The sequence below is a fragment of the Castor canadensis genome, chromosome 10, assembly GCF_047511655.1.
Source record: "Castor canadensis chromosome 10, mCasCan1.hap1v2, whole genome shotgun sequence".
In the NCBI taxonomy this organism is placed as follows: domain Eukaryota; kingdom Metazoa; phylum Chordata; class Mammalia; order Rodentia; family Castoridae; genus Castor; species Castor canadensis.
In genome coordinates this window covers 172,000-197,498 of record NC_133395.1, presented here as the reverse complement: position 1 = coordinate 197,498, position 25,499 = coordinate 172,000, and the positions used below count along the sequence as shown (strand labels likewise).

The following is a 25,499-nucleotide window of genomic DNA, read 5'->3' as shown; positions in this document are numbered from 1 at the left end:
GGCAGGAGGGTGAGGGCAGTGCTAAGAGGAGGGAGCTGATATGTTCAGGTCAGAGGACAAGTTCTTTGGCTTCATTCTTTGTGTTTTTTTCCTGAATAGCCTCCTTAAGCTCCTCAAAACGGCAACACTGAGCTATTCAAGATGTCGAGAAATGCCTGCTGGAGTGGACAGAGCGTCACTCTCTCATTGTGTTGCTCCTCAGGCTGTGCTGGGCTCTGCCTGCCTGGGCTCCATGGCAACTGTCATGTGACCCCACAAACAGCCCTGCCTTGCCGCCTCTCTCTGAAGTAAGCCAGTGATCTGAGATGCACAGAATCCCCCTGCTGACCTCCTCCTGTGCCAATGGGAACCTGCAGAGAGCCTGGGAGAAGGCTTACCAGGACCACAGGAAAAAGGTAAGAAGGTGTGCTAGCCCCACGTTTGGGATGAGCCTTGAGGTAGATTCAGAGATGGGTGGTGGGGAAGGTGTTCCTGTCAGGGACCATCCCATATGTTGCCAGGCAACAAGACTTCAATTAGATATGGTTTTCTTGTGCCACGTTTTAGGGCCATCCTGTGTTGGGTTACAGCATACATTTCTAATGTATCTAATTTCCCTAAAAATACTTGAACTCGTCTTAAGACAGAAAGACCTATGTGGGGTTTTGCTTGCTGTCAAGGCTGCAGAGGGGACTAAAAGCTAGCCTGTACCTCAAGGAGATAGACGACTGTTATCCCCATTCATTCAGTGAGAATGTGGACACTTCTTATGGTGGTTGCCATATGGTTTGGGCCAGCTGCCTGGCCTTCCACACACACAGCCCCCTGGGTCATCTTCTCACCATGTCTGTGTGTCCTCACCATGTCTGCGATAAGGGTAGAATCATTCAAGACAGGGAGCTTGCAGTTCTGGGCCTGGGGTGGGTTACTTCCCTGCAGTGGTCTCCATCCATTGCCCCAAGGACTGATCCTAAGGTCAAGCCTTTCTCCTCCCAAGGTTTCAGGTGACACCTTTGGCCAGGCTGTGGGTGACACTGTGAAGGGTCACAGTTGTCCCAGCTTCACATGGTCCTTGCTGTCCTCTGCCCCCTCTCTTTCCAGGGCCCAAGTTCACTTCCTTAGACCTCATTTCCAAGGCCACCTCCCCAGAAAATTTTCTCCACCCCTCCTCTAAGAAGCACACCCATCCTCTGATTCCTTGCTGTCTTCCACCATCATATCAGATGCACAGGTCATGATCTATATGCTGACCATTCTCTGTTCAACACAATGTTCTTAGCCCAGAATTACCACCTGGTAAAGAGCTGTCACTAGGGAGACACTGGGAAGGGCAGGAAGGGCCATGGCACTTTAGTCAAGCGATCATCAAGGTTGCGATTTGGGGCTGGCACAAACCCTGCATGAGATAGACAGCCAGCAACACCCTAGCTGTTGTGTGTGTCCAGGTTCAGCACATGGCACTCTGTAAGGCAGAGAAATTTTGGAATGGCTACTGTGGGAATTGGAAGACTGATGGAGCAGCAAGACTTACTGAGGTGGACAGGAGGAACAGTGGCTCACAGCACTGACCATGAAGCTCCATGATTTCCCAGAAACTTATAGTTGTAGGGCCAGGCTTGTGGTTGCTGAAGCACCCAACATGGCTCATGACCAGCAGGGTGCAGGGGCTGCAAACCCATGATCCCATCATGAAGCTGCTAAACGGAAGGAAAGTGCATCTCAGTGGGAGGGAAGAAGTAAAGCCTGAGAAAGGAAGCACAAGAAAAGGAAGTCACACATGGTCAAGGAAACAGTCTTGGGCACAGCTGACAAGAAAAGAGGAAGAGGAGGTTGTGGGTGAAGGATGGGATAACTGAGAGCCCAGTCTCTAAGCAGGGAGGCACCAGGTGGAGGAGTACCAGGCAGGGAGGTGCCTGGTGAGGGAGGAGGCACCAAGGGAGGGAGGCACAATGAGGGAGGTGCCAGGAGAGGGAGGTACCAGGTGACAGTGGGGGGTAGGGGGGAGGCACCAGACAGGGGAGGAGAGGTTGCTGGAGGGAGTGGAGAGGTCAGAAAGTAAAGATGTAAGGAGGTCTGAGAATAAAGGATGGTGAGCTGGCAGTGCACCAAGGAGATGGAAACAGGGCAAGAATGTGCCTAGATGCCAAGGGCCCCACTGAATGAGGAGAGGCCTGAGCAGGTGGGAAAGGGGAGAGGAGGAGCTGGATCTAGGAGCAGCACTGGACAGCAGTGCCCCTCTACTGCCCCAAATGTAACTACTTCAAGTAGTTAGTGTCATTGCTTTGCTGACCATCCCTGCAAACACAAGGGATTTCACAGAACACTATGCCCCAAACCCCAGGGCACCCCAGGGGCATCACTAAAACCAGGTGTCTCACCCCTGCCCTGGCACCTCAGCAGGTCTGAGCTGCTCTCCCATCCTTCCCTCCACTCTTCAGTGGGTACCTGTCATGGCAGTCAGGCTGGCCATGCCCCTCAGGGCCCCTCTGTCCTGCCCACTGCCTCTTTCAGAAACATCCCTTCCCCTACCTTGTTGAGGGAGGAGTCTCTAATCCTGAGGACACAGCAGTAAAGCCCATCATCTCTGTCTGTTCTGCTGCTGTAACAAGACTCCTCAGAATGGGTGATTTATAATTAGTACACATTCACAGTTCTGGAGGGGGGAAGTCCGTGACTCAGGCCCTAGCATATTTGGTGTCTGGTGAGGACTGCTTCCAAGATGGCTGCTTCCAAGATGGCATCTAGTTGCTGGGTCCTCAATGGCAGAAGAGAGGGAGGGCCAGGAAGCTTTTTGTTGCCTCTTCTATAAGAACTTTGTCTTATTCATGAGGAAGAAAACCTTGTGACTTAATCACTTCCCCAAGGCCACCACAAGGGGGATTAAGTTTCAACATGAATTAGTGGAGGGATACAAACAAACTCTAGCAACCTCCAAAACTGAAAAGCAAAGAGAACAAAGACTGAAGAAAAAGCAGAATATCCAAGCACAGTGGAATATGTGACTGAGAGCCCAGTCTCTGAGCAGTGGCCACTCCAGGCAGGGAGGCACCAGGTGGAGGAGTACCAGGCAGGGAGGTGCCTGGTGAGGGCACCACAAAAGGTACAATGTTCGCAAATGATAATACTAGAAGGAGAAGCAAGAAAGGAATATTAGAAGCAATAATAAATGAGAATTTCCTGCAAACTCACATCAGACACTAAGGAAGAGATCTGGGAATTTCAGAAAATGCCCAAAAGGATGAAGATCTAAAAATGATGTGTAGGCATGTCATTTTCAAATCTTAGAAAAATCAACGATAAAGAAAAAATCCTAAAAGAAGCCAGAGGGAAAGAACCTTACCTGCATAGGAACAAAGATAAGATTTACATCCGATTCCTCAAAAACCATGCAAGCAAGAAGAAAATGGAGCTAAATAGTGTTTGGGATTGGGGAAGGTGGGAAACAATCCAGAATTCTGTGCCCTGAAAAATTATCCTTAAAAACTAAAGAAGTGAAGACTTTCTCAGACAAACGAGGACAGTGGTTTGTTGTCAGCAGACCTGCCCTGTAAGAGATGGTAAAAGAAATTCTCCAAACAGGAGGAAGATGATACAGGATACAGGTCAGAAACCTGGTCTGTGTAAAGAAAGAGACAGCTTTAGAGAAGAAATTACTGAAGGGAAAAGAGAATCTTTCCTTTTTTTTTTTTTTTTTTTTTTTCTTTTTTCCCAAGACAGAGTCTGGCTATATTGCTCAGTCTGGTTCCTGTGTAGCCCAGGCTGGCCTTGAACTCTCAATCCTCCTGTCTCAGCCTCCCAAGTGCAGGGATTACAAGCATGTACCACTACCCCTGGCCTTATTTTTCTTCTTCTTACTTGATATAACAGAGGAGAACTTTGTTCATAATAGTAGTAGAAATAAAGGATTGGATTATGTACACTTGCTTTACACAAGTAAAATGCATGGCAGCAATGACAGAAGGGACAGGATGGAAACAGCAGAAGTGTTTTTGTTATTATAAGACACTCACACCACCCATGACATGGTATAGTGCTGTCTGAAAGTGGATTTGTAAATATATGTTGCCAACTCTAGGGCAACCAGTAAAAAAAGTAAAAAACAAACTGATGAGCTAAGAAAAGATTGAAATGGAATCATAAAATGCTCAATTAAAATTGCAAAAGGCAGAAAATTAGTGAAAGACAAAAATAGGAACAAAGGATAAGAAAGTATGGTAGATACTAACCCAAGGTATCAGTGACCACTTTGAATGTCAACAGTCTAAATGTACCAATTACAAGATAGAGATTATCAGAGGGGATCAAAAAATAAAACCCAACTAAATGTTGTCCATAGGAGTGGGTGGTAAGGGAGGGGGGTGGGGGCAGGGGGGAGAAATGAACCAAGCCTTGTATGCACATATGAATAATAAAAGAAAAAAAATGTTGTCCATAAGAAACGCTCTTAAGTATAAAGATGTATAGATTACAAGTAAATAGATGGAGAAAAATAAAACATGTTAACACTAATCAAAAGAAAGTAAGAGTAGCTATTATCAATTTTAGAGGAGTAGACTTCAAATCAAGAAAAGTTATCGCGGATAAAAGAAAAAGCATAATTATAACAGGGTCAGTGCTCCGTAAAGACACAGCAATTCCTAATGTGTAGGTACTTAACAAGAGTGTCACCCTATACAAAGAAAGACTGACAAAAGTGTAAGAAGAAATAGAAGAATCAGAGGAGGAAGGAAGGGGGGTCAACAGGGCAATGGAGGGTGAACATGGTCAAAGTCCATTGTGTGTAAGCATAAAATGTCACAATTAAGCCTGTTATTTTTGTCACAATAAGCCTGCTCTTTTGTACAGTTATATACTAATTTTAAAAAAGAAATAGATGAATTCAGTATCAGCGCTAGAAATTTTAACTCCCTCTATCAGAAATGGATAGATACAGCAGGCAGAAAACCAGTAGGAAGATATTTGAACTCAGTAACACCATTAGTCAATGGGATTGACCTCTGAAGACTGCTTCATCTAACCACAGCACAGTCTGCATTCTTCTCAAACATTTACCAGGATAGATCACTTTCTAGGCCATAAAACCCATCTTAATAAATGTAACCGGACAGAAATCATACAAAGTCTACTCTCAGACTTGAACTAGAAATTAGTAACAGTGAGATGGCTAGAAACCCCCAAACACTATAAATTGAATAATGGGTAAGGAAGAAGCCTCAAGAAAAATTTGAAAATATTTTGAGCTGAATGAAAATGAAAACACAGCTTCTAAAACTTCACGGTTGCCATGGAAACAGTGCTTAGAGGGAAATTCAGATCATTGAGCACATGTATCAGAAGAGAAGAGCCAGGTGCTGTGGCTCATGCCTGTGATCCTAGCTGCTTGGAAGGCTGAGATTGGGTGGAGAAATTATCCCAACTCTATAATCTCTTTCAGAGGATATAAACAGAGGGAATACTTTGTAACTCCTCCTGTGGAGCCAGCATTACTTTATAACCCAAACCAGACAAAGGCATTACAAGACCATTATTGTTTATGTATACATATGCAAAAATCCCCAACAAAGAATTAGGAAATTGAATTCAACATTGTATGAGAAGAATTATACACATGACCAAGTGGGATTTATTCCAAGTTTGCAATGCAGGGTCATCTTTCAAAAATCAATTAATGTAATCCACCACATCAGTAGGCTAAAAGGAAAAATCACTTGATCATATCAACAGATACTGTGAAAATATTTAACAAAATTGAATACCCATTCATGGTAAGAACTCTCAATAAACTAGGAATAGAGGAGAACTTCCCCAACTTGGTAAAGAATTACTATTTAAAAACCTACAGCTAACATTATACTTACTAGTAAGAAACTAAGTGCTTTCCCACTGAGATCAGGGACAAAACAAGAATGTCCCCTCTCACTACTCTGTTTAAGCATTGCATTGGAAAATCTAAAATACAATAAGTCAAGAAAAAGAAACAAAAAGTATACTGACTGGCAATGAGGAAATAAAGCTGCTTTCATTTGCAGATGGCTTGATTGTTTTGAAAATCCCAGAGAATCAACAAAAAACCTCTGGAACTAATAAGCAATTAAGGCAAAAATGCAAGATAAAAGGTTAGTGGAGAAAAGACAAAACACTGCAAGTGTTTCTCCTAAAGTAATAAATAAAACAATGGTGCTACTGTCTCTTATAATTTCTACATTGTGTTGGAGTTGTTAGGCAATGCAGTTAGACAAGATAAACTTAAACCCATTAGACACATGAAAATGGAAAGAAATGAGTATTAGGCTTTTAAAAATGATTGTAGTGAAATTATTAACTATCTAGAGACTCCAAAAGAGTTGATGGGAAACTACTAAGAACAATACGATAATTTAGTAAAGTGGTGGGTATAAAGTTAACAGAAATCAAGAGCCTTCATATATGTATGAACCAGGAGAAAATGGATGAAAGAACTTTTTATAACAGAGTCTAAAATATCCAAGCCGAAACTTAGTAAGAAATGCGTAAATCTATTGTAGGGATGTAGGAAAAACACATTCCATTTTTCCTACCAAACTTCACAATGCAGAACTCTCGGTGACCAAGATGTTGGGGGTTGTCCCCAGCAAAGCTGAAGACACCAGCTGGGTGCCCTCTAATCCAGTTCCGTTCTGCCCCATCTACCTGGAGACAGTGTCAGGGCCCTGAGAGTGAGGGCTGAATCCCAAGATGGCCCTTCTGTCAGGTGCCATTTGCAGGAAACAGTAGTAGGCTGTCACCTGTACTTCTGATGGACAGGGAACACATCAGAGTTGCCATCATCCCATCCTCAGGTTCACTTGCTACAGCAGCCTACAGAGATCAGGAGAACACCTACCTACATCCTACATCCACCCACTTATTATGAAGGATATTCCGAAAGATAAAATGGGCAGCCAGGTGGAAGAGAGGCAAAGATCGAGGTGTGTGACAAGGAGTGAGCCTCCATGTCCTCTCCAGGAACCTCCACCTGGGCAGCTACTGGAAACCACGCCCAGCCTGTTTTTACACAGGCATGACTGATCAAATCACTGAGCACCAGGAGACGACTTAACTTTCAGCCCTTCCCTCCTCTGGAAAGTTGAGGGGATGGAACTGAAAGTTACAATCTCTAATTTCAGGGTCAGCCTGCTGGTGACCAGTCCCCATTCAAGGCCATTCAAGAGCCCAGCCACCAGGAGGCTCACTATATATAAGACACCTATGGCTTTTGAAGAATCCAGGAACTCCTGTCATATACTACAACAGGAAAGGGGAAGGGAAGACTTTACAATACCATGCCTAGAGAGAGAACAGCAGAACATTCTTGTAATTCATAGCAGCAGACTGGAACCAAAGGACAGAGGGACAGTGCTCTTGGAGAGACATACTCAGAACTGTGCGTGAGCACTTTTCCCTAAGATAATCCCATATGCTTTCTGGAGCTAGCCACATTGGCCATACAGCTTACCTGGTAGGCCCTGAAAAAATACTCAGGAAACGCTGGAAGTGACGCCCGACTTTAGAGGAGGCTGGTCTGCCATAGCAGATGTTGGAAATCCCACAATGCCCTGTCACTGAGCATGTAATTGTGGGAGACAGACCAACAAGTTGGGTCAGAGACCCAGTTGCATATGAAAACCAGAAGACAATAAAAGCGGCACCTGTCTTAGACCACTGGGCATTTACAAGGCTGGGAACACAGGATGGAGGTGCAGCCTGTGGTCTGTGGACCTTGCTGCTGTGTGCTCAGGTGCCAGAAGGCAGACACAAAGAGCAGACATTGTGTCCTTTTGTGGGGGGCACAGAGGACAGAGCCCACTCCTGCAGCATAAACCCAGCCCTGGAGCCCTACTTGCTGACTCAGTACACTGGGGTGATGTTCCCAACACATGAACTTAGGACACATTGAGACCACAGCAGCGTCTTAGTCTGTTTGGGCCGCCATAATGAAACACCACCAACTGCATCACTTATAACAATAGAAAATTTCTCTCAACGACTCTTGGAAGTCCAAGACAGAGGTGGTAGCAGACATGGTGTCTGGCGAGGGCCGCTTTTTGGTTCACAGGCAACACCTTCTCATGGTATCCTCTCTGGGGTCTCTTAAGTCTCCTTTACAAGGGTGTTTATCTCATTTATGAGGATTCTGCCTCATGGCTTCATCCATCACCTCCTAAAGGCCCCACTCCTCACACCATCCTTGGGGTCAGGATTGCAGCCCAAGAATTTGGGAGCACAAACCCTCAGACCATGGCAGTAGCATCTCAAACAATGTGAACAGCCGTGCTAGGTAACTGGAACGTTTATACTGCAGAGGGTGAAAGTGGATCTATCTTTACAGTCGAAGCCTGAACTGCCCTAGAAAATACCACAGACTGGGAAGCTCTAAGACATTTATATCTCACAGCCTGAGGGCTGGAAGGCCAAGGTCAGACACTGGCAGGGCTCAGTTTTGGTGAGGGCCTCTATGTGACTTGCAGACAGCACTTTCTTTCTGTACCTCACAGGTAGAGGAGGACAGTTCTCTCTCTCTCTCTCTCTCTCTCCTCTCTCTCTCTCATTCTTCCACAGGCTCAGCCCCCTACTTACACTTTCTCCAGCCTTCACCAGCTCCTGAAGACCTTTTCTCTGGACATGGCATCTGGGGTTAGGGCTTCGATGAACTCTGAGGGTACACAGTTCAGTCCTTACCACTATTACTCCATACCAAGATAAAGTCCAAATGGATTGGAGACTCAGATATAAAAATTAACTCTGTAAGTACTAGATGAGAAGATGGGAAACACATTCTCCAAGTTGGGGAAGTGTGACTAACCATAAATCAAACCTCACAAGTAATAAGGGAAAAATTGATGAGTTTAATAAAAACACTTACTACATGGCATGCACGCACACACACGAAAGTGAAGGAACATATTTATTAGGAAAAATACTTGCAACTTGTATCACAAAGCATTGCTATCTGTACATATAAAGGTTTTCTAAAAACAAAGCTGGTGTGGTGGTTCATGCCTGTAATACCAGCTACTTGGGCGGTAGAGGTGAGAGAATTTTGAGTTCGAGGCCAGCCCAGGCGAAGTTGGAGAGACCCCGTCTCAAAAATAAACAAACTAACAAAGGGCTGGGAGCATAGTTCAAGTACCCTTGGTTCAATCTCCAGAAAGAAAAAAAAACTAAAAATAAGGAAAATGCAAATACCCCAAAAGAAAATGGGGAAGTGACATGAAAAAGGGTTCAAGGGAGAATTTCAAATAGTTCTTTTTTTTCTTTTTCCAAGGGCCTCAGTCCAGTAGTTCTTACTCTATAAAGAATATTATCAACTTCACCAATAAAAGAGAAATGCAAACTAAATTTGCACCATAATACTGTTTCTTACCATGAGACGGGTGAAAGCCCAGTGCTGCTAGTGATGCTCTGGGGAAGGGGCTCAGCTGTGTGCACAGATGCACAGCCCTGTGGGGACTGAGCAACACCCAGTAAAATACATTACCCCCCTGCTCTAGCTACCCCAATCCCAGAAATACACTGTCAAAAATACAAAAATTGCAAAAGATAATAAGTACAGATTTTTTATAATAGCAAAATCAGAACCGATCCAGGTGTCCACCAGTGGGGAGCTAGGCAAATAAGTTAGGGTGCTGTTTATGTAATGGAGCCTTGTGAAGCTGAAACAAGGAGTGGGAAACACCTCTACACACTGCTGAAAAGGTGTTTCTAGAACGTACTGCGGGTGGTTGGATATGGTTTGTGTGCCACCCCCAGGCTTCCCCTGCTAAATGTAGTCCTCGCTGAGGTAGTAGGGGAAACCCGATGTGATAGCAGTGTTTATGGGCAGGGCCTTTTTGAGGTGATTATAATTTAAAAATGTTATCAGGGTGGAGCTCCTGATTGAATCCTGGTGGCTTTACAAGGAGAGCAAGAGGGCTGGAGATGTACCTCAGTGGCAGAACACTTGCCTGGTATGTGCTGGCCTTAGCCAGCACCACAGAAAAAGAAGAGAGACCACACACAAACACACATGCACACACACACACATGCACTGCACATACATGCATTACACACATATATACACATGCATCACACATATACACACATATATATACAGTGCATCACACACACACAAATGCATTGCACACAATGCATTACACACACATACATGCATCACACACACGCACGTGCACATGTACACACGTGCATCACACATACACAAATGCACCACACACATATACACATGCACAATGCACTGCACACACACACATGCATCACACACATATACACACACATGCATCACACACATATACACACACATGCACAATGCATCACATACATACACACATGCACCACACACATACATGCATGCACGCATCACACAGTACATTGCACACATGCACCACACAGTGCACCACACACATGCACACATGTACAATGCATCACACACATATGCACATGCAGCACACATATACACACATGTACACACATGCATCACTCACACACAAACACACTTCCACTGTGTCTTACCGAATGATACCCTGCTCTGCCCCAGGACTCTACCAGCAAGGCTGTTGCCAGTTATGGTCCCCAACCTTGGACCAGAGCCTCAAGCCAAAGTAAACCTCTTGTATGTATAAAGTAGCCTGCCTCCGGTGATGAGAAGCTGGCTAATATGTATTATTTAATGGAAAAGGCAAAGTGGAGAAAGATTTACAAAATCTGCTGTATTTGTCTGGGTGGAAATGTGTGTGTAAACATACCTAAAAATACATACATATTTTATGTATGTCCTTGAATTTTTAAAAATGGAAGAAATTGTAAAATTGAGAGAATTACCAGTGGGAATAGGGTGAAGGCCCCGATCTCTTGGGAAAAGACACTTTCAGCTGTTTCAGCTTGGAAACCATATAAATATTTTACATATTACAAGACAGAATTAAGTTTAAGAAGCATTCCTAACTATTGAGAATGAATGGCCCTAACTACAGATGCAACTCATGTCCTAACCATACTGAGAGGTTGCCTTTAAGTAAGTAATCTGTGCATTTATAGTGAGATCCCCAAAGACAAGGCAATGGAAAACACTGAGCTCTTCCTGGGTTCACATTGGCAGTGACAGTGTAGGCATTGCTCCTTTGATTCTGCTGGGTGTTTGCATGCCAAGGGGTCCTGTGGCATCATTCGCCCAGGGGTGGGGGGATGTGGAACTGCAGCTGTGGGACAGGTGGCTCCCAGGAAGGGATAGGCTCCAGAACTGGAAGGAGAGAAGAGCAGTGTTCACGCAGGGGAGGAAGCAACAAGATCCCACAGTGATGATGACAACCACGATACCCAGCCGTGGCCTCTAATGCCCTGAGTCAGTCGTGGACAGGGCTGGCTCCAGGCCACCTGCACCATTCCATTGTAGAAGGTGAGGACTCCAAGACCTCTGGCATGTTCACAAAGGGCTCCAGGGCTCTCACTGGCCAAAGGTGGCAGGAGGTGAACTCACTAAGGAGGTTGGTAACAATCTAGTGAAACGTCTGAAACATTTTTAAAAATTGATAAATAAACCAGGCATGGTGGCGCACATCTGTAATCCCAGCATTTGGGAAGCTGAGATAAGGAGGAGCATGAATTCACAGCCAGTCTGGGCTACATAGCAAAACTTTGTCTCAAAAAAAAAAAAAAAGGTAAATAAAGACGCCCCCCCCCCCCCCCGCCCCAGTATTTATCCTGCCAAGGCGAAGCTTACTTTGTGGAATATTCTAGCAAAAAAATGCTGAGTGAAGATGGATTTGATTATCTGCATGTTCAACCCTGGTCAAGTACTGGTTCTCGGACACTCCATTGTAGCCGATGTGACACAGAGAAAAGCAGAAGTTTATGCCTCCTGACAAGCTATCATTCACAACCTGTGCTTCAGTCTTGTCAAAGGAAAAAAGTCACACCTGGACTTGTGAGTGGCAGTTTACAGAAAACATCAGGAGGCTGTCAGTAAAACCCAGACCATGAAACTGCAGGGAAAAACAGGGAACCACACTTGCAAAAAAGCATAAGAGACACTTCCACTAACACAATGGTGGGACTGTTTTACTTGGTTCCTAAGTCAAGAAAGGAAGGAGGAAAGAGAGGAAGGAAGACGAGGAAGTAACGCAGGAGTGTAAACAGTGCTGATTGCTATTTTGAGTGTGATTGTGGTACTGAAATTACGGTTTTTAAGAAGGTTCTATCTTTTAAAACACACATGGAAAGATCTGAGTGCTGGTTCTGCTTTGGCTTTCTGTGGTCTCTACTGAGGAGGAGATGAACCCAGCCTCACCAGGAGCCAACAGGGCTGCAGGGGGTTCATTACACTATTTCCTCTACTTTTACCTATGTTTGAAATTTTATGCAATAGTTTAAATCATACTTTTGAGTGAAGAAGAAGCAGAATGATAATTACAGTTAGATACAGTTAAACTTAAAACAAAATAATACAATGTGTGATTTCAGGTTCACTGATAAGGGGTAAAAATATGAAAAAGCTGGGAAGGTACAAGCCAGCCTGGGGAGGGGCACTGTGAGATGAAGGGAGGTCAGTGGGGGGGGAGGGGGAGGGGGCGGAGTGGGTGGTAAGGGAGGGGGTGGGGGCAGGGGGGAGAAATGAACCAAGCCTTATATGCACATATGAATAATAAAAGAAAAATGAAAAAAAAAAAAGGGAGGTCAGTGGGACTAAGCTGGAATATAAAAATGACCTTTTATTTCAAATAATTTCACCTTAGAGAACCATGCTAAGATTAGTACAAATAACTTCAACCCCCTCACACTGTTATGCAGGTCTCTCTCTCTCTCTCTCTCTCTCTCTCTCACTGTCACACACACACACACACACACACACGGGGGGAAAATAGAGATGTGGTTTGTGAGAGTGGGTTGAACACAATGTATCTTTACTGTCTTGGTGTATATTCTCCAAGAACAAAAGTGACACTGCACAGTTATTTCCATTCTAATTGCCTCAGCCACTTACTTCACAGCTTGTCCCCAATGTCCAGTGTCACACACTGCCATCGCCTTCATGTTTGTGCAGTGCCCTGAACCTTCCTGCCTTTCATGGACATTTTTCAGCACACAGAACACTTGTTTTGCAAAATGGTCCTCAGTTTGGGTTTATCTTGTGTTTCCTTATAAGTAAATGTAGATATTGCAGCCGAAAATGGAAGATAAAAAATGTGCCAGGTCCCTCTCAAGCCAGAACCCAGAAATGCCCTGTGGACACCTGCGTCTCACTGGGTGTTGGGACTGACTGTCTGTCAGGTGTCAGCTTCCCAAAGCTGCCTAGATTAAGTGCCTCCTTGTGCACTGAAAGACCCGCCTCCCCAGGGACTGGGTGTCCACTGATGACTCTGCTCGATCCAGTCTTCACCATTGGGATTCTGCTCCCATCAGCTGCATTTCACTGACAGGAACCACAGTGCTCAGTGTCTCACAGACGAGGTGATGTCAGATAAGGCTCCGTCAACACAGCTGCTATCATAAGGCAAGCTAGCACTGTGCTTTGAGTAATGGCACTGGATCTTAAATTTTCACCTGAATCTTGAACAAATTTTCTAGAAAGTTCCACACAGTCTTCTCAGATTAAAGATGTCCCACACAGAATCTGCTTACCAACGTCACTCTGTCTCGGTGTCACCGGGTATCAAAAGGGAGCATGGGGGCTTCCTCTACTTCCTCTCCCTAAGCCCAGCCCCGCAGACACAGCCTCAGACAGGCTGACACCTGCCAATTTCATCTCTGTGGCCCTGGAAGACCACAGTGCCTTTGCACCACCTCTTTTCTCCAGTCTTGCCTTTTCCCACACACAGTGGCAGTGTTGGTGACCATGTTACTCCTCCACCATTCCAGTTCCTGAGTGTGCTCCACACCATGGTCTACCCCCAGCCCTCTGGCAGTCCTGACATCTTGCTGTGTCTTCACAGTCCTCCATCTGTCACCGAATTGCCCCCATGGGTTTGACTTCGGACTGCATCATGCATGTGTGGTCATTTTTGTTTTATTTATTTATGACTATTATTTTTTGGCAGTGCTGGAAATTGAACCCTGGGTCTCATGTATACTAGGCAAACATTCTACCACTGAGCTATACCCGCCCCAGTGTTGTCATTTAGAAGTGCTTCAGGTACATGCCTTCGCTGGTGGGGTTTCCCAGTGCTGCTGCCTTAACATTATCAGCTAACATCAGTAGTCCATGACCTGGGATTCCTTGTATTGCAAGCAATGACATGCCTAGCCCTCATGCATGTAATCCATCACAGTTTAAAGTCAACATTTCCCCTTAGTCATACATCTGGTAGCTGGAAACTCTGCAGGGATTGCTTCTCAGCCAACCAGTGCTAAAGCATCACCCAGAGCACATTGCTGAGCTCTGGTGGCCCAGCAAGGTGGGCACAGGACACAATCCACTGCAGGAAGGACTCCTACCACTCAGGCAGAGCAGAAATGCCTGACTTTTAGCACACAAGGACTCCTCGCCCTCACCCACTTGACTCCCTACCTTACAGGACAGTTGGGCTCCTTTCTGCCTGGTTCCCTCCAGGGGACATTTGGATTCCAAGTCAAATCACAGGTCTCAGTTGCAGCTTTCCCATGTGCTGATTTGGAGTCTTTGTATCATGACAAAGGTCCCAGTAACCCAGAAGCTGCACAAGCTAAGCTTACTACAATTATTTACTGAAACTGCCCATGGGTCCTCACCGCCTACTCTACGTATGCCACAGGTCCAGAATGCCCAGCCACTGGTGGACACCTGTGCTCCACTGACTTTCAGCCACCTGCACCTGAAGCTCAAGAAACTGAAGGTACATGCTCAGTTCTGTCCTGGCCAAGGTCTCAGCCCACCATGTGATGCTGACTTCCAGGTCCTCACATTGTCATGTCTCAGCCATGGGTGGGGTGATTCCTGGGAGAGTTTGTACAGTGTAGCTCTAGAATAATTAATTACGTCATTCCCTTAAACTGGACCACCTCAGAGTGCTTGTCTCTTGAAGGTTAGGTAAGAGTAAGAAACAGTCACACCTCCACAGCAAACCGCCCCGTCCTTGTGATGTGTCTGTGAAGTAATGATATCGAATAGGCTGAACTAAAAGTTACAGAACCAGCTTAGGCAAACCAGCAGGTCGATCAATTAAAAACCCTATGGTGAGAAGCATGTATCATCTTCCTCCGGGCTCAATTATTCTCTTCAACAGTGTAAAATCTCTCTCACAGTATAAAATTATTTCCTCACGAGCATGACTGCCACTTGCTGGTTTCAGAGGTGACCTAGTTTTACAAGGTATCACATCTCCTTGCTGTGCTGCAGCTCCATCCTGTGCTGCAGCCTATTTCTGTCACTCTGCTCTCATCTTGGCCAATGCTGACCTCACCACTGTGCACCTGGTGGTCACTAGTGAGGCCAGGGGACTCGCAAGGCACAGTCAAGGGAACTGTGCTTGAGAAACCTGAGCTCATTGGGGCTTCCTGTGCCCACAGTTGGAGGAGGAGCGGCTGTCTGTCATCGACAGGGACAACCGCCTGCTTCTGGAGAAGGTGGCCTCCGTCATGAGGACCAGGGGACAGACTGACAGCAGGAGCAACTTCACACATCGGAGGTAACTGTGGGGCTCCTGCTGCCCGCTATGGCCAGCACCCAGGGCTGGGCTCCAGGGGAGGAGCATGGGTGGAGCAGATGTGAATGTCCTGTCCTCCAGGGGGTCATGGTCAGAAAGTGCCCTCCCTCAGTGGCCATGAACCCAAGCCGACCTTGAGGCTCTGGACTGTTCCAAAGCCAGTATAAGAAAGTGACCCATTTTCCCTCCATGTTCACCAGCACTTGTTGTTTATATTTTTTGGTGATAGCCATTTTGATTGGAGTGAGGTAAAATCTCAATGTCATTTTGCTTTGTATTGTCTTTATAGCCAAGAATGTTAAGCATTTTTTCATGTATTTATTGGCTATTTGCACTTCTTTAGAACTGTCCGTTTATTATTTGCTCATTTATTAATTGGGTTGTTGATTCTTTGGGAGTTTAGTTTTTTGAGCTACCTGTCTATTCTGGTTATTAATCCCTTGTCAGATAGATAGCTGGCAAAGATTTTCTCCCATTCTGTGGGCTGTCTTCTGAGTCTGGCAACTATTTCCTTTGCTGTGCAGAGCTTTTTAGTTTGATGCAGTCCCATTTGTCAATCCTTTCTCTTAACTCCTGAGCTACTGAAATTCCATTCAAGAAGTTATTGCCTATGTCTATATGTTCCGGTGTTTTCCCTAATAGTTTCACAGTTGCAGGTCTTAATTGTTAAGTTCTTTGATCTCCTTTGAACTGACACTAGTAGCGTAGAAGCCGTGATCTAGTTTCAGTCTTCTACATGTATATAACATTAGTACAACCTTTATAGAAAGTAGTATGGAGGCTCCCCCAAAAAACTAAAAGTAGAGCTAACATATGATCCAGCAATACCTCTGCTGGGCATATATCCTAAGGAACGTAAGTCGGGATACAATAGAGACACTTGAACGCCCCTGTTTGTTACAAGCACTATTCACAATAGCCAAGCTGTGGTAACAGCCCACATGCCCTACCACTGATGACTGGATTAAGACACTGTGGCATATACACAATAAAGTACAGCCATAAAGAAGAATGAAATTATGCTGCTTGCAGGTAAATGGACGAATCTAGGGATCAAGATGTTAAGTGAATTAAGCCAGACTCACAAGGACAAAGGTCTCATGTTTTCTGTCATATGTGGAAGCTAGACCTAAAGGATAAATGTATGCATAAGTGCATAGGTATCATATGTACATGTATATAACATGACCGTGGTAGGACTATTTGAGCAGACTAGGGGGAGGCAGGCGAGGGAGAGAACAAAAGAATGATAGTAATATCAAAATACATTTCATCTGTGTATTAGGGTGGCATAATGACACATACTGAAAGTTGTTGAATAATAAGAGGGGCAGGAGGATGGAGAAAGAGAGAGGAGTAGAGGGGGTTGATCTGATTAAAGTACAATACATGTGTGTGTGAAATACCATGGTGAAACCCCTTTGAATAATTAAGATACACTTTAAAAAAATGAAGGACAGAGGATTGGGGACATGGCTCAAGTGGTGGAGTACCTGCCTAGCAAGTGTGAGACCCTGAGTTCAAGCCACAATAAAAAAGTAAAAATAAATGAAGGACAAGAAGGCAAAACTGGTCCTGTGTGGGGTGGATACCACTGTGAGGGTGAAAGAGGGTAAATATGGTCAACGTACTTTGTATACTTGTAAGAAAATAGAACCATGAAACCTGCTGAAGTTGTTTTAAGAAGAGGGGACTGGAGACAAGGGAAAATGATGGAGGAGGTGAATCTAACTGAGGTACGTTGCAAGCATGTATGGAAATATCACAGTGAAACCCCACCACCCCACTAATATATGCTAAAAAAATGTAAAAACAAAAAAAAAAAGAAAGGGACCCAAAGTGACAGCTGTTCTGAGCTTGTACCTGCACAGAAACCCAGTGACATACAGACTGTTGTGTTTCTCACTGCACAGATGGGGAAACTGAGGCACAGCAAGCCTACAGACGTTGGCCAAGGTTGCAGTAAGATTGCATGGCCATCCCATTACCAGGCCCTTTGTGATGCTCCCTCCGGCAACCTGTGCTTTTCCCCAGCCTAAACTTCTCTCCTTGGAGAGAGGAGGGAATCCACCCTGTGTAAACTCAGTCACGATCCCTCTGTCCCTCAGAGTCACAACCCTGGGATGGCTCACTAACTGGGGTGGGGGGTGACAGTGATAAGATATCATGATGGAAGCTTTTCTTCAGAAGCTTTTGAACCTTTTAAACCTTTATCCTGCCCCTGTTTCCAAGAAGCTTATGGCAGTTTCCAGATTAATAATAAATTGAACCACAGTTAAGCCTCAGGCACAGGGAGGATGTGGGTGGTGCTGTGGAAGAAGGCAGTCACTCAAAGCTCTACACAACCCTGTTAGTTGGGTTTGTCTAAATACCCAACTGCAATGATCTGCTTTCTGACTCAGAGACTGTGACTTGTAGACCTCAGGTCTTCACTGGGTGTAGAGGGGCATGGTGTCAGGACTGGCTGCACCCGCCATCCAGCCCCGTCACGCTAAAACCCGGCTCTCCAGCAGGTCTGGAATCATTTTCTGCCTTAAAGAGAGCTATATTAACCTGTTCAGTGCTGCTTGCCTTAAGTCTGTAGCTCAGTGGCCCTGGTGACAAGGAACTCGATGCAGTGCAGTGCAGGAGGGGCTGGCTCCTGGAGAGCATTTCCATGCTGCCTGGAAGGTGCAGACACTCTGCACACCTGGATGTGAGCTCCTGCCAAGAGTGGCTCCCTCTGAAGCTGCTCAATTTCTGTCACACAGAAGACAACTCATGGGATGGATGGACAGAGGACCCATGGCAGCTGCTGCCAGCATAGCCAAAGGGAGACCAAGACCTAAGTAAATGAAGAACATTTAATGCTCTATTCATTTGGACAGCAAGTTTCCCTAAACTGTTCTGTAGACACAATGCAATCTCTATCCACATCGTGGATGGCTTCTAAAGACATTGAGTAGTTGGCCCTAAATTCATAGGAAAGTGCAAGGATTCCCTGTCAAAATAATCATGAAAAAGAAGAGCACAGTTAGAGGACTTATGTGTTCCAGGTTCAGTCTCACTACAAACCTGCCGTAACCAAGACCGTGTAGGGGTCGCCCAAGGACAGACATAATCAATGCAATAGAACTGGGAGTTCAGAGATAAATCCATGTGTTTGCAATTAACTTATTTTCAAAAAAGGTGCCATGACCACTCAATGGAGGAAGAGTAGTCTTTTCAGAGAATGATGCTCAGACAACTGGATAGTCATACGCAAGAGAACGAGTGTGGGTCTTGAGCTCACACCATATACAAAAATCAACTCAATGAGTCACAGACCTGAATGCATGATCTAAAATTACAAAACTCACCTGGGAAAACATGAGGGTAAATCTTCCTGCCCTTGGATTTGGTGATGGATTTTTAGCTATTACACTAAAATCATGAGCAGTAAGAAAAAACAGATAAATCAGACTGCACCAAACTTGAAAACTTTTGTATTTCAAAGGACACAATCAAGAAAGTGAAAGGATAACTCATGAAATAGGAGAAATTATTTGCGAATCATGTATCTGATAAGGGATTTGCATCTAGAATATATAAAAGACTCTTACAGCTCACTGACAAAAAGACAAATAACCCAATTAAAAGATGGGCAAAGAATCTGGACAGATGTTTCTCTAAGGAGGATGTCAAATGTCCAATAAGCACATGAAAACACGCCTGGCGCCATTAGTCATCAGGGAAATGCAAACCAAATCACAGTGATTCTCATTGTGAACCTACTATGTTGGCTAGAATCCAAGGGCAGATAATCACAGATGTTGTGGAAGCGATAAAAAAATGTGAATCCTCCACAGTGGTAGGAATGTAAAATTATGCCACCATTTTGGAAAGCAATTCTTCAAATGATTAACCAGAGTTATCATTATGACTCAGCAATTCCACTCCTGGGTATATCCAAGAGAAATGAAAACATGTCAATACAAAAACACCATTCATAACAGTCAAAGGTAGGAACAACCCAAGTGTCCATCAATTGATGGTTAAATAAAATGTGGTCTAACCATACAGTGGAATATTGTACAGCCATGAAAAGAAATGAAGCACTGGTCCATGACATGACGTAGATGAACCTTGAAATCTCTATGCTAAGTGAAAAAAGCCAGTCACAAATCACACATAACGTGATTCCACCCATGTGAAATATCAGGACAGAGGAATGAACAAAATTGAAGTGGGGATGGTGTTGAGGGATAGTGAGTTGAGAGTCAAGGACCTAGGGCTTCTCTCAAGGTGCAATGTCCTTCCTTGACTGCTGGTGGTTGTGCATATTGAACCCGTAGAATTGCACACTCTAGACAGCTGCACTGTGTGGGGCGTCCTCTATGCCAATGAAGCTGTTTTAAGATGTTTGGATCACCTACCATCACTCACGGCTCATTCCCCAAGCCTGCTGCAAGTGGCGGGAGCAGGGTCCTCAGATTTTGTCTTGTCTCCTCAGTCAGGGAGGTGTCAGTGAGGACTCTCTGGTCAAGGTATGCGTGTGTGAATTTACGGAGGCATTCTCGTCCTGCAGATGCCAGATGAAACCAGTGGAGTCCCTAAGGGGAAAAGAAAAACGGAGGGAGTGAGCCAGACTGTACTTCTCTGGACCAGAACTCATCCCTTAAGGACTTTTAACTTTTTTTTTTTCAGTGCTGGAGTTCAAATCCACAGCCTCATGCATGCTCGACAAGTGTTCTACCACTGAGCCACATACCCCCAAGAGATTTAAGTAGGACTCATTCAGTTTTTTGACATAGAACAAGCTTTTAAAACTTTAGAGGTAGAGTTTGGCTAAATGAAAATTTAGGGAAGAAGGAAGACCAACAAAGCCAGCTGCCAGTTGCTAAGCAAACAGAAGAGGAAAGAGTAAAGCTTATCCACAGATTAGGGGTAATGCAAAACAGGCATTTCGTGTTGCCACTGAAAGCCGGGCAATCACACCCTCTTTGCACGGGCTCCTCCATCTGCGCCCAGCACTGCTGCACCTCAGGGAGCCCAAGTCATGCGTATGTACAACTTCAAAGGCAGGAGGAAAAAGAGGACATCCAATTTTTCAAGGACCTGAGCTGGTGGTCTCAAAGAAGGCTTGACCAGGGGACAGTTCTGCCCCGGCTAACTGAACCATTTTCAGACAGCACCCTTGTCTTAGGTATGGCTTTCCCATCCTTTGTGCTGTGGGTCCCCTCCTGGTAGGGACGGAATTTAGAATTTCTTCTTGACCAGTTCCCTGTCACTCGGCTTTCAGTCTCAGCTCAAGTGCTGGGTCCTGGAGAGCCCTGACCCTGCTCACAATGAGCCCTCCCTAGCCTCTTCTTCTCCAGCACATACCACATACAACACTTGTTAATCAGTTATTTGAGCCCTGCCTGCTTATGGCTGTCCTCCCCCTGGGCACATGCTTCAACCTGAAGGGATCTTCTCTATTTTGTTCATCACTGTTAAACAATGCCCAGCACAGCAGAGCACATGTAGGTGCTAAGTGAATGTTTGTTGAGTGACTGAACAATCAAATGAGATAACCAAGAACTTCCAGTTGCCAAATCCATCAGTGTTTTTAAAATTTAAAAGATAATTTCAGTTTTTCCTGATTATAATGTAATACACAATGAGTACAAGGAAAAACTTTAAACGACCTATAATTTCATCATCCATATTTTCATATATTCTCTGCTTTCCTTTTATTTATATTTTTAGGCACGTAGATATGTATTAAGTATAATTAAAATTGCAGTTCCTATATAATCTTGCATCCTGACTTGTTTTCCTTGACATTAAATCAAAATACTTTGCAACTTATTAAAATGTTTTTTTGAACATCACTTTAATGGGTCATCGCGTTTAAGTCACATGACTTCACCACCATTGGCTGAATCAGTTCTGCAGTATTAGGTCTGTAGACTGATCCAGAATGTTCACTGTGAAAAAGGAGGCTAAGATGGACACCTGTGGCACTGATTTTTAGTTCAACTCTCTGTATGTTGGATGAAGTTGTGGTTTTTCATTGTCTTTGGTCTGCAAAAATGTCAGTGCTATTTGATCCAGCCTGACACTCACCCCTCCTTTGCTGTCCTGGGATCCGTTCCTTCCTGCCTCCTTTGCCATTTTCTTCTGTCCCATTTGTCCTTGGCTCTGCTCACTCAGTGCTGCACACACACACACACACACACGCACACACACACACCCAGGTCTGCCTGTCTGTTGCTCTTGGGAGCTAGCCTCCCAGATAATTCCCCACGAATGTCCCACAACCCCCAAACTCGATCCAGTGCCCCTCCCATGAGCCCTGTGACTTTGGGCAAGTGCTTATCCTGAGCGAAGCTATTGACAATGCCTGTTTTAAGGCTGTCACAAGGATGAAGTGCTAGGACCTGTGTTGCTGAATCTAACCACGGGATCTGCTGGCTCTGAAGCAGGAAACACCTGCAGTGTGTGAAGTAGCATGGTGTTGCTGGCAGCAGGTCCTTTCTCTGTGGATGTAGTTAAGGTGAAACAGTCTGCACAAAGCAAAGAGCCCAGTAAATGATATGAGTGGCTGCTGGTGCTCTATGGGGACATCCACAGGCCAGCCTGGCAAGGCTGCAAGCCAGCAAGTCCCTCCAATTCACTGTTCGCTCGCCTGTCCTGTCCTCCATGACACTTGCCCTCTGTGCTCTAGCTGACCAGGAGGAACCACCCTTATGACTCTCACTCTCTGACAGCTAACTCTCCCTCTGAAGTGGCCTCTTGACTCTGTTTCTTCACAGGGTCCCTGGGTCCTTTCTTGCTGGAGACTCCACTCTTCCTTCCAGACTCTGCCCCACTCCTCCTGGCTGCCACCTTCCTCCTTCTCCCCCCACCCCCATCCTTGGGAGCATGGGCATTCTCACCTTGCAAGCTCCCGTGACTATTCACCAGTGTACCTCCCCTGCGTACAGGGACTGAGGTAAATGTTTGCCCACCGTCCCTGTAGACTGTCAGGCTGGTGACACTGGCCTCCCTTTGTGAATGCAGAGTCAGAGCTGCTGTCGCCGGCCAAACCTCCCAGCATGTCAAGAAATGAATGTTTTCTTTTCTGCAGTCTAAACTGGGAGAAAAGAAAACAGGAACTTCACAGAGTGCAAAAAGAAAATAAAATCATCCTGGAAAGAATCACAAATGCAGAGCCATGGTACAGAGCCCAAAGATGGTGGGAAGACTGGGCTCGGGGTGAGAGGCTCCAGGCTGCTATGGCCAAACATCCCCAGACATGGCTGGCACACCTCATGAAAAGGTACCTGTGGTTTCTTCTTTGTCTTAATTCTATAGTTATCTGAAATTCTATTTTACTGCATGGATTCATTGAATGTGTATTCACTGTTTTTGGGGGCATTTTGTTTTCTGTCAGTGAGCAGGTGCCATGCAGTCACAGAAGCCACAGTGCAGTGACCCGCCGGGGAACTCATCCGCTTTTCCCTTCCAAACTTACAAGGAGAAAAAAATAACCTGTCCTGGCTGATTACAAGTTCTGGGAGGGGAAATTGGTGAAAATAGCGACTCAGCCAGATAGTATGTATAAAACTTCATTAAGAAATCACGTGCCATCCTGAATTAGTGTTCCACACAGAACCCAGAATGGCAAAGAAAATTCACAATCTAAACGAACTTGCGAGACAAGTAATACTCTAAACTCTCTCTCTTCATCTTGTCTGAATTTCTGGTAAAACCATAATTCCAAATAAAGACAAATGACATTTTAATTTTGTCATTATTACTCTGCTTACAAATATCTCAATGAATAAAATTAATACAGAGTTCTAAAATCTTCACTCACTCTCCTTACATGTGTCTGTAACATGTTGGTATGGCACATGTCAGCAGGTCGTTTCCTGGAAATCCAGTTCATTATAGGGAAAAATACACCAATATCAAATGAATAAGAAATACTCCAGGAAGCCAGACAGGGTGGTGCATGCCTGTAATCCAAGCACTGGTGAGGTAGAGGACAGAGTATCGAAAGTTCAATGCTAGCCTGGGCTACATAGAAAGTTTTTGTCTCAAAAACTGAAGAAAAGCAAAAGAAATGCTCCAGGAAACCCCCCCGCCCCACCCCGAGTAAGCTGAGGACACAGACCCCCACTCTGAGCAAGCTAAGGACACAGACCCCCTCACCCCCATCCCCTACCCCCTGAACAAGCTCCAGCACAGAGACCTTCATCCCCATAGACTTCCTCCTAATGGTACCTGGTCTTCCAGCTCTCTCTGTCCCCACAGGCACTTGTCTCTCCTAATGCTTTATTTCCAGCCTCGGAGGACATGGAGAGTCCAGCCTTTCTGACTGCTTGCCTGGACATTTCTCTAGAATCCTGAGGTGTGAGAACAAGTACCTTTGCAAAGATGTGCAACTGAGAAGCAATTACTCAGTTTGCTTTGCAATTTACATGAAAAATTTTTTTGTTTCAACTCTTGACTTTAATTATAGAAGCAATATTTGATTTTGTGAAAATAAGATTTGATAGTGCAGTGTGTGTGTCTCCTCTCAGATGGTGTGCCCTGGTAGCATCTGCTGGGAGCGACTTGTGCATGAAGTTCAATTTGTATGTGTGCATATCTGTTCAAACACAGGCTCTTATTTTGAAGTTTTCTGTAAGTTGCTCACTTAATTAAATTATTTGTTGAGCAAATGGTTCCACATCAGTACATAAAAGTCTTCTCCATCCCTTTTTTTTAGCAGTTACAAAGTATTTTTGCACAGATATGCCTTAATTTACTTAACCAACCCCCTAATTATAGAAAACCAGGTGACTTTAATCATTCCAAGTCAAACTTTGATAATCATTTCAGCTCATATGTAATTTAGCTTCTTTTCCTAGAAGTAAAATTGCTCAGTCAGAAGCCACGCCCATTCAAATTTCCAGTGGACACACTAACTTGCCCTCCAGAAGGGTCCAGTCTCTGCACCTCCTGAAGTGGTTCAGAGCCACAGTTTTTCACACCCTTGCCAATACCAGGTGGTACAGAGCTTTAAAACAGTAAGCCATCTGGTTTCTTCTTTGAACTGTCTGTTCACACCCTTTGATCTATTTTCTTCTGTTGTTTCTTTTAGTTATTACTATGTTCTAACTGCCTGTATCTTCACCCTTTTGGGGGGGGGCTGGAAGCTGTAGCTTAAGTGGTAGAGAGCCTGCCTAGCAGGTGCAAAGCCCTGAATTCAAATCCGCACCACAGCCCTCTCTTTCCCATTACTTTTCCCATTACTTTACTTAGGCAGTAAAATCTCTCAATATTTCTCTCTATGGCATATTTTTGTACTGTAAGATTGTGGAAGTATTCTGTACTTTTTTTCTGTATACTTTTATAGTTTTCTTGATTACCTTTAAGTCATTAATAAATGTGAAAAATTTTGAAGGAACTGGAACTGAAGCTCAGTAAGAGACCATTCATGCCTGGATGCTAAAGTGAAGCAGGAGGACAAGGATTCAGAGCACCACAGCGAAAAGCAGGTGGCCTGGATGAAGGTGGTGGCAGGGATGACCAAAGAGGCCCTGCTGGCCTCCCAGACTGAATGTGCTGACTCTGGCCTTGTGATCTTGCATGGATGCAGGGTTCCTTCCTGTCTTCCCATATCGCTGGGAGGACAGCTGTGAAGACCATGAGGCAGCACCCTGAAGTAGTGTGTTCAGGCAGTGATCTTCACCATAGGCTGCAGCAAAGCTATTTATTGTGCTTCTTAGGCTAATAATGGAAACAAACTGTGCTGAGTAATCCTGTGAGTTACAGGGTTCTGAATGAGATTTTGTCTCTAGCTATTAATACTTAAGCTGGGTTCCCATGACCTGTGATGGATGTGTGTAATCCCCTTTAAAGCCCTATGATTGTCACTGCAACAAGTACCTAAGTAAATTAGATTGAGAACTTCAA

At 44.8% G+C, this 25,499-nt stretch overlaps 1 protein-coding gene across 7 annotated transcripts; it reads left to right on the top strand.

The window, feature by feature from the left end:
• On the top strand, positions 1-25,499 carry Cfap97d2 (CFAP97 domain containing 2). Of its 7 annotated transcripts, none has more exons than XM_074042912.1 (5): positions 5-395; positions 14,718-14,798; positions 15,472-15,590; positions 22,681-22,872; positions 24,988-25,499. In XM_074042912.1, exons 1-5 carry the CDS (start codon positions 306-308, stop codon positions 24,998-25,000), a joined length of 495 nt encoding a protein of 164 aa, XP_073899013.1. In that variant the 5' UTR covers positions 5-305; the 3' UTR covers positions 25,001-25,499. The 7 variants fall into 7 exon arrangements, with proteins under 7 accessions (XP_073899012.1, XP_073899015.1, XP_073899017.1 ...); XM_074042910.1 differs by lacking the exon at positions 24,988-25,499 and adding an exon at positions 22,987-24,982 and having other exon boundaries at positions 6-395; XM_074042911.1 differs by lacking the exons at positions 14,718-14,798; positions 24,988-25,499 and adding an exon at positions 22,987-24,982 and having other exon boundaries at positions 1-395.

What these genes read in the sequence shown, in the direction of transcription:
- Cfap97d2 (XM_074042910.1), top strand. Translation starts at nt 306, where the DNA reads ATGCACAGAATCCCCCTGCTGACCTCCTCCTGTGCCAATGGGAACCTG. An exon ending in ACCAGGACCACAGGAAAAAG is followed by an intron (nt 396 to 14,717) that starts GTAAGAAGGTGT and finishes CGTATGCCACAG; the next exon opens with GTCCAGAATGCCCAGCCACT. An exon ending in AGCAACTTCACACATCGGAG is followed by an intron (nt 15,591 to 22,680) that starts GTAACTGTGGGG and finishes TCTTTTCTGCAG; the next exon opens with TCTAAACTGGGAGAAAAGAA.